At 39.4% G+C, this 9650-nt stretch overlaps 1 protein-coding gene across 1 annotated transcript in view; it reads left to right on the forward strand.

Moving 5' to 3' along the window:
* Positions 1-9409, forward strand: part of MTMR7 (myotubularin related protein 7) — a 68927-nt gene extending 59518 nt beyond the window's left edge. The window contains exons 9-14 of the mRNA XM_009335195.1: positions 1645-1770; positions 2554-2603; positions 4289-4489; positions 6219-6359; positions 8272-8398; positions 8855-9409. Of these exons, the coding sequence (XP_009333470.1) occupies positions 1645-1770; positions 2554-2603; positions 4289-4489; positions 6219-6359; positions 8272-8398; positions 8855-9214 (1005 nt within the window). The 3' untranslated portion in view covers positions 9215-9409. The remainder of the gene's footprint in view (positions 1-1644; positions 1771-2553; positions 2604-4288; positions 4490-6218; positions 6360-8271; positions 8399-8854) is intronic.
* Positions 9410-9650: the final 241 nt, after the last annotated feature.

Consider the following 9650-nt stretch of genomic DNA (forward strand, 5'->3'; position numbering starts at 1 on the left):
ACTGGTTTCTGGACATTTTCTTTGTTGAAGGTTTCTGTTCGAGGACTGCTTCTTCGCATGGTAGTTGTAATATAGGAATATTAGCTACTGTATTATCCCCTCTGAGTTATTTAGAGACCAACTAAATTCACCTCCTAAGCCAAATCCTGTGTATTACCATGGCCAAACTCTCTGGCAGCTTCTACTCTTACATACTTGAGAACTGTTTCAGAAAACAGTTGTTGGCTTCAATAAGAAATTATTTCTCCTAAGCCCACCCAAAGTAATGCAGATATTTGTCATCTACCAACAGTAGTTTTAATTTTATTACCCCCTTCCTTGTGCTCTGCCTTTTACTATTTAAATTCTTATTTTTGAGATTACTATTACAGTTTCTTATAGGCCGTTTTAGTCACATGGCCTGCTACATACGACAATATGGATAAAACTTAATGGGTTTCCCTCCTCAGTAACTGCTTGTTTCTCTTGCTTTGCTTCTTCCTACTCAGCAGGCAACCATAGTTTCTTACCTGAACAGCAGCTGCAGGATAAATGCACATGTTATTCTTTCTCCCAGCCCTACTAGCTTTCATTAGCTTGTAGAAATCGGGTCATTTACATTAGCTCTTGCCAACTTTTCCCCAGTGGCTAGTCTTAAAATACTGTCCAAAAAAACTTATCCTTTGTCCATATGCTTGCTAGCCTCGTGCCTCCTTAGACATGCATTTTGGCCCGTTCTTATTTGTACGGTTCCCAGTTCTCAGTTGTTGGTCTCCTGCCCACAGGGGTTCTATTTCAGTAGAATTTACTTGTCTCTTGAGATAAACATAGATAGTTTATTATTATTCCTCGTTCCCTATTAAGCCCAAACTTAACTTAAACATTTGTTTTTCTAAGCAGTATCTTTCCTAACCTATTTTATTTCTCTACTTTCTAAATTCAATTCTCTTTAGAAATGACAAAGGCCAAAACCCTTAGAATTTAAAATAAAACCCTCAAGTTCCAAAAATAATGCAACACCAGACTTTGGAGAACTTAGATTGATCTCTTCTGTATGTGTTTATGTATAAAATGGGATCCTCTCTCCCCAGTTATTTACATTAGAGATACTGATACAATCTTGCTTATTAGATATGGAAGTTTACCACTACCAGAGGCTTCCCCACAAACCTTTAGAAGTATGTCGTCAGTGTGCAATGCAGTGTGCTGTAATAATATCCATGCTAGCGCTGGCATCGGAAGCAGACATTGCCGTTACTGACATTACCATCAAGATGAGAAACTAACACCCGTATTGCAAGTATGGTTGTTCTGTTGCTGATATGCGAGTTAGAGCATTAACTGCATCTGAATCTGCTTTAGGTAGTTGTCTGCTCTGACAGATTGATGTATTTTAATTGAAACGGATCCCACATCCCTTTGTAGTGGAGCATAAACAGGTGATGCTGCAACCATCATATTGCATGGGATGGGATGAGATTAAGACTTTTCAAATGAGAGGAGTAACACTCAACGTAATTCAAGAACTCTGTGGCAGAATAAAAACTGAGCAAGCTTTCCCAGATCCCAGATTAATGCTCTCTGTATTGTGCTGTCTCACTGTTCCTTTCTTACCATTGCCTTTCTCCCTGCTTGCGAAATTTCTGACTTTTTCTGTATCCTTAGGCTGTGGCTGAGGAAGGTGTGAGTGTGCTTGTTCACTGCTCTGATGGCTGGGATAGGACAGCCCAGGTTTGCTCCGTAGCGAGCCTTCTATTGGAACCATATTACAGAACTATGAAGGGATTCATGGTAAGCAGGTTCTCTTTCACAGAGTAAATAAAGTATTATGGCATCATTTAAGATTAATATCTTTGGTTTTAGTGGAAAATAAACTTTCCTTAAACATACCTTTTTTTTTTTTTTTTGAGTAGGAAGGAAGGTTTTTATCTGTCCAAGTTACAGTCTCCCAGTTTCTGTATGAAATGTTATCAAAGGTGGGGATGAGTTGGGCACCCATTTCTTTTTTTTCCTAACCTTGACCAGGAAACTTTCTCGCAGCCCAAGGAGCTTTTTCGTGCAAGCAAGAATTTGTACTCATTTTCAGGGTTCAGTGAAGTTTTGAGTGTCAGAAGTGTCTGCTCCCTAGACATTAGATTGCAATAAGCAGCTATGTGGGGAAAATCTGTTCCTTTTCCCAAGCAAATCAGCACTGGTGAAGCATCTAGGAATGCTTATCAAGTTACTGGTCACACATTAAAAAGGTGTTTGAGACATTTTTAGGTTCTATTTTAGAAACTGATGAATCAAGCTAATTGAAGCTGTGCTGAAATAGCGGCATCCTATCTGCATCTGTGAAGAGTGCTACTTTCTCTTGAGCTGGCAGCAGTGCTCATCGCTCATTATTTTTCTGCTTATTCTAAAAATTATCTGGGATTCTAATACTGCTTGCTTACATCATTCTTGCTTGTCACTTTTCTGGTTATTCTAAGAATTAACTGGGATTCCAATACTGCTTGTTTACACCACTCTTCTGCCTGCTTCAACGTGTGTCAGGTCTGCTCCACAACACTGAATGCAATATTCTCATTTTAGGTGTTAGTTGAAAAAGACTGGGTTTCCTTTGGTCACAAATTTAACCACAGGTAAGGTGGTGCTAAGGTTTTTCTATATATAATTTTATGTAGTCAGTATCGGCTGCCATTCCAATTTTACTTCCTTATTGCCTTACAAAGTCTGTCAACAGAATGCCCTCAGGAAACCGCCATACCCTTTTCTCCTACTATATAATTTAGCTGCCTGGAAACATCTAAGTGAAATGTTTTCATATCAGTCTTTTCTTATATACGCACTCCAAGACTGCTACTGGGAACCCTGAGTGCTGGTCTTGCAGTTGCTACGAGCATTGAGAGATCCATGTGAGAGAAAAGTAGTATGTATGTGGCTTGCAAAATCCCTTTGGACTCCAGCAGATCTTTCAGTAGTGCCGAGACTCCCCACGTAAGTCCCTGTTCAGCAAAGTCTACGTCTTCCAGGACTTAATTCGCAGACGTGCCTAAAATTAATTATTATGTAAAATACACTCTTCCTATTACACTCTGTTCTAACGAAAACAGTAGGATTTGTTCAGAAACGTCAGGTAAAGCGAAGCGGAAAGTCATCTATTTGGACAAGTTATTTTGTACATCCATTATGTAAATGCTATAATGTAATAAAAATGTTTGAAGCCTTTATATATTTAAACATGGATCAATATCCACATTTTCTTTCTTTCTTGTATTTCCTTTTAGTTTCTGTAAAAATAAAAAATGCAATTTTTATATTGGAGTTTAATTACATTATATTGCTTGATTTGAATATAAAATTGTTCTGGTTTCAAAAAACAACAGAACTTTCAGGAAATCTGTGCAGCTCCACACCACCTGTGAAATTCAAGCAGGAATTACTACATTTAATATAATACTGTCAGATGTCTATTATTATCAGTGGTGAAAGATATGAAATGTAATCACCACTGATAGCTTTGGCTTGCAGTACAATATTGCTATATTTTCTTTGATGCATAATAGTAGAATTGGAAGTTTCAATTTTAGATGTTTATGGAATTCCACTCTGGCGCATATATATATGTGCACACATATACACACACACACACTAGACAAGCAGAATAATTGATTGAAATGCTTCTTCCTGTTATGTAGACATAAAATATTTTTTATTTCTATTTGTTTTATATTTTCAGGCTCCTTTTCTTCATTGGCAGTAGTTCCAAGTGACGCTTTTATAGACAGAAAGTTTGATGTTCGCTTGATGGTTACAGTAGCATGTAAACTTTTCCCACTTTCTAAAAATTTCACCAAAAGAGGGCAGCTTTAAACTGTTCTCTACCAAGGTTATTCTGTTCCTCTCCTGCTCAGTTTTCTGGTTTTGGGAATGGTCTGCCATTAAGCGACTGTCTAAGATACATTTTTGTCATTAAGTCATTGCAGTCATTCTTATGATGACATGTTACTGTGGTATAACTTTACATTAATAGCATTAAAACATGGCTATGCAGTAGCCAGCTGTTAGTAGTAGCTGTAAGGCAGTAAGACACCCGTAAAAGGTGGGGGGGTTTTGTTTGTATTTGATAAATTCTGCCTTCATTCTACTCCATGAATCTTACATCATTTTTGTAAGTAAAAAAAATATACTAGTAGTTGAGATTTTAGAAAGGAATGCCTATGATGTAACTTGCACACTAAAAGTGAGGGGTTTGTTTTCATTAGTGTTAATTCAGTTTTCCTAGAGGATTTCAGGTTCTAACTGAATGTACCTTGTCTTGTTTCAGATATGGCAATTTAGATGGAGATCCGAAGGAGATATCCCCTGTTATGGACCAGTTCATCGAGTGTGTCTGGCAATTAATGGAACAGTTTCCTTGTGCCTTTGAATTCAATGAGAGATTCCTCATCCACATACAGCATCATATCTATTCTTGCCAGTTTGGGAATTTCCTGTGTAACAGCCAGAAGGAGAGACGAGAGCTGAAGTATGGAAGTCTTTTCTTTAGTAGCATATTTACGTGTGGGGTCTGTGGGTGGTGGTGTATTGAGGAGTCAGACTGTCGTGGTTTAACCTCAGCTGGCAACTGAGCACCGCACAGCCACTCACTCACTCCAAGAGCAAAAGTGAGAAAACTCGTGGGTTGAGATAAAAACAGTTTAATAATTGAAATAAAATAATAATAGTAGTAGTAGTAGTAATAATAATAATAAAAGAATATACAAAGCAAGTGATGCACGATGCAATTGCTCACCACCCGCTGACCGATGCCCAGCCAGTCCCCGAGCAGTGGCCCCCCCCGGCCAGCTTCCCCCCGATATATATACTGAGCATGACGTCCCATGGTATGGAATATCCCTTTGGCCAGTTTGGGTCAGCTGTCCTGGCTGTGCCCCCTCCCAGCTTCTTGTGCCCCTCCAGCCTTCTCAGTCGGTAGAGCATGGGAAGCTGAAAAGTCCTTGACTAGTATAAACACTCACTACCTAGCAACAACTAAAACATCAGTGTGTTATCAACTTTGTTCTCACCCTAAATCCAAAACACAGCACTGTACCAGCTACTAGGAGGAAAATTAACTCTATCCCAGCCGAAACCAGGACACAGACATTTGCCAGTCTACATGTATGCTCTTTCATAAGGTGCGGGGTGCAGTGTAGACTTCTTGGCTGTCATCTTCTGGTAACACGGATTAATACCGAAAAAAGTTGATCCTCTGCAATGTGGCTCTGCTGGGAGTGTAATCCACGGTGTGCGTGACAGGGATTAGTGAAAACTGAAGAGCATTAGCCCTTCAGCCACGTGGGCCTACCTTCATTGCAGCATTAACAACATACAAGGCAAGCTGTCACTGTAGCTCTAATAGAAGATATTAACTCTAGTTAAGTTCTCAGTTTAAGATTCACTGCTCTTCCATGTTTTAACCTGTCTTTGGATCTCATGTCAGGACACTTTAGTCCTGATCTCTCGGATACTTTCTTATGAACAGCCTTTTTGTCTGGTGGCCCTCCCTAGGACTGTCAGCAAAGTATCCTTCTGCTGTCTGGCCCCAAAGCAATTATGAATTAATCTACCTGCCTTCTGGCCCAAACAGACACAATATCATTCCTGGCAGTGCTGATGTTCGTATCTCCTTCCTGGGGCCCTGGCTCCTCACGTACACCACGACACCCACCGCTTTTCTCATGCGCCCTGATCGTGTCAGCAGTAGTAATGAGAGGAAGGTGGGAGTTACTACTCGCTGCTGCCATTTGGTCCCTTTCACTGCTCAAATGCAGAGCAGCCTCAAGTGCCACAGGCCATTTAAAATCAAAACCTTCACGGGTCATCATATCCCAAGACCTAACTGCACGAGAAATTGCAGCTCAATGGTGCAGGAGTGCTTTTAAATGTGGGGATGCCTTTGGTGTAGAAATCGGTCTGAAAGTTAATTTTATGGAAGTGATCCTCTCCATCTTGCAAAGGAACCCATCTCTCCACCTCTCTCCAGCTGCTCTGGCTTTATGGGGAATGGATTGGATTTTGCCCTTAGTGACCAACAAAGGAATATGGGTCTGTGTTTTTCTGTATTTATAACTTAAGTCTAATTCTGTTAAGGAAGTATAAAGCTGATTGTAAATGAGCAGTACAGAGCACTAGAATATCACATCTAAGCTTTAGCTACACCTGAATTGTAGTAGAGTCTTTAATATATTTTTATTTCATTTTTTTTTTTTCAGAATCCAAGAGCGAACATATTCATTGTGGGCTCACTTATGGAAAAATCGTGCCAATTACCTGAATCCTTTGTACAGATCAGACCATGGTCAAACCCAAGGGACCCTGCGCCCACAGATGGCTCCATGCAACTTCTTGTACAAGTAGGTAGTATCACTTGCTACTGAAAATTGTAGGATGTGTTAGAACAGAACAGAGTGCCTTTGTATTTAAGTATTTCTCATTCCATAAGGTAGCTTATAGAGAGTAAATTCAGTCTCAGATGCAATGTGTTTGTTCCTTGTGTGCTGATAGTCAGCCAACACCTCTGCACCATTCCACAACAGAGTATTAGTCTGAAAAGAAGCTTAAGGTTAAAGCTACATTGATAGTTGTGTGTCCTAATTTCATGGTTACTCACTTCTTCCACTGAGAAACGTCTCTTTCAGTTCTGTTCTTTTCTGTGGTTTCTAAATTTAAAGTTGCTTCAACTTCTTCCATTCCAAGATTTTGTAATGTTTATCGGGATCAATTGGTGTCAAAAATAAAAAGGGACATTTCAAGAAATCATACGGTTTAATTGCTAAAACGAGTGTTTAGTAAAACAAAAAGCAGACTTTCCCCATGTTGTTGTTATACCTCGAAGTATACACAGTAAGTTTTACTTGATATTTAAGTTTTTTTCAAAATGTAACAAAATATCATAATTTTAGAAATGTTACTATTGACATTCTGACTCGAGTAATTAATTGTGCCGTTAATCTTAACAAACTTAAGGAGAACTTGAATAGAAATTCATGAAAACTGTGATTTAAGTAAAACTGATCAGTTTGTTTTCCAGTTGCAAGTAAAAGCATCTGTTCAAAAGTCAATAAATATCCTCAGTGACAGAAATTGAATGCTTTCATGTCTACTATTCCAGGTCACATCCACTTTAAAATTTAAAACAATTTAAAAATAGTCATTAATGGTATTCTTTAGGATAGTGGGATTTATAAAAGAAGTACCGATACTGCAGATCCTCCATCGGATGAGTAATCCTCTTGATTTTAATGGAACGGCTTGGGTGCGTAAAGATTTCCAAGCATGAGCTATCAGATGATAAACTTAAGGGGGAATGCGAGTTAAATAGTATACTATTGGGGTAGGAGTAATAAACCACCAAGGAGCATGCACGTGCTCCGAAAATATCTGTCAGCTACTTGGCTGGACAGTTGCAGCTGAGGGCAGGTCTCTCGGTTACTTAACCTGTCTGGTGAACTAGTTACATACTCAGAGTCTGGCCACAGCCATGTATTGCCAGGAAGACAGAAGACAGGAGGAGTGCTAGAGTAAGCTACGGACTTATAGTTCGAGTCCTTTCCTCCTGAAAATGAAAAATCAGCTCAGCTGTTTAACTAAAAGTTTGTCAAATAATTCCATGGAACAGGAAGAGAACTTGCCAACATACATGCTTCATGCAATTTCCATAGACCAGTTTAAAATGTCAGTTTAAATTTTAAGAGAACAGGATGCCACGCTATTTTTTACTCCTGATTTTTAACTCTTCTTTACAGGGGGAAAAAACCTGTTAACTAGCTGCGCCTTACCCCCACCTCCCCAGCCCCAGACAAAAACAAGCATACAGAATTTCAAAGCTGACTTCATGGGAAGTTAAACAACGGTTGAGAACTAAGATTATGAAAAACTGCCTTTAACCTTGGCTGTTTTATAGGTACCATTGCTCTAAGGCCCATAGTGTAGAACAAGAAAATAATACAGCAAAAGTTCGTGTTCAGTGAACCACCCTCAGGCATGTGATCTAAGTCAAAGGTACATTCACCTTTCTTTCTATTGTATCAGAATTGGTTCAAGCTGCGTGTGTCCACAGAGTTGCATTTTCAGGACAGACCCAATGCAAATGAACCATAAATCTTCCCAAATATTCAATGAACTTACGTGTATGCACTCTAATGATGAATAATCCATGGATGGATCATTCAGGACAACGTGTCTGAAAAAAAAAAAGTGTGTATTTAAGTCTTCTGAGGCCACCTCACCAAACGAGAAAATTGCTGACCTTCCCATCAATTCCAGGTTCTGGAGTGGTATGTACAACCGCTTTGAAAAGGGGCTGCATCCTCGACAGTCAGTTACTGATTATCTGATGGCAGTGAAGGAAGAAACTCAGCAGCTGGAAGAAGAGCTGGAGGTCTTAGGCGAGGTAATAAACACCTGATCTCGATGCCCCAGACTTAACTGATGGTAAATGAAACCCAACTCCATAGGCTGCACCGTCCCATACATGCTACATCCTTTTCCGGCATGTGTTCAGCCATCATCTTTGTTCTCACATAAATTACTATTGATGTTTTGCATCTAAGACACAACAGTGGACTTTTTGTCTTTAGGGATAAAATTTCACTTGTGTTGGTGCACAAGCACTACTCCTGAAAGAAATGTTATATCTTTCTGTAACTCAGAAGGAATTGGTTTGTGATAAATCATGCACTTCTCATACTCTGTAAATGCAAATAGGCAGCTTTAAAGGGTGCCAACTGGGTTGTGCTCTGAACTTAATTTCTTTAGTTGTTTTTTAAAAAGGCAAAGACACGTAAGAGGATCACTGGGCCCTAAATGTAGTATATACATGTAATATATACTGTTTCCTTTATTTCAGAGATTGGCTAATCTTCAGAAATCACAATTAAATGATGATAAAGTCAAGAGTAAGCAACAAGACCGAAGCAAACAGTTAGGGCTTTCTACTTCCGACAACAGCTTAGCTAACACTCCCCAGGAGTATAGCCACGATCTGAAATCATTCCCATCCCGGAGCCCTTCACAAGGGGATGAAGAAGATTCAGCCCTGATTTTGACGCAGGACAACCTGAAAAGCTCTGATCCTGACCTCTCAGCTAACAGTGATCAGGAGTCTGGTGTGGAGGACTTAAGCTGTAGGTCCCCAAGTGGGGGTGGCTGCTTGCCTAGTGAAGACAGTGGCAAGGATTCAGATGAGGCTGTATTTCTGGCAGTCTGAAATACCTTCACAACAGCAAGGATCCATATGAAGTTGAGTCTTTCGCTATCTGGAATGACATCTTTTCATCAGATGAAGAATGGGAGTGGTCTGTGGCCTAAAGAAATAATCCAAAGAAAGGGAACTGTGCAATTGTGTAAGTAAAGATCTAAGCAGAACAAGCCGTTATTAGTTTTAAGACATAATGCTAAAGAAAGGTAGTATCTGCTGTTATGTTTAGTTAAGCCAACATGGTATTTGTTTTATCAATGCTGGACATATTCATTCCTTACTTTGTACATTTCCATAATTATTTATTGTACAAAATAATAGTTCTCTGAAGATGTGAAATTCCAAAGTACTCTCTTACACATAGGGACAAGGCTGAAGATTCATTAGTGTTAGCCTTACTGGTGAATCAGTCAAAACTTATTTTTGTAGAGCTCTTTTGCCTTCA

This window comes from Pygoscelis adeliae, unplaced genomic scaffold (assembly GCF_000699105.1).
Source record: "Pygoscelis adeliae isolate BGI_AS28 unplaced genomic scaffold, ASM69910v1 Scaffold21, whole genome shotgun sequence".
NCBI classification, from domain to species: domain Eukaryota; kingdom Metazoa; phylum Chordata; class Aves; order Sphenisciformes; family Spheniscidae; genus Pygoscelis; species Pygoscelis adeliae.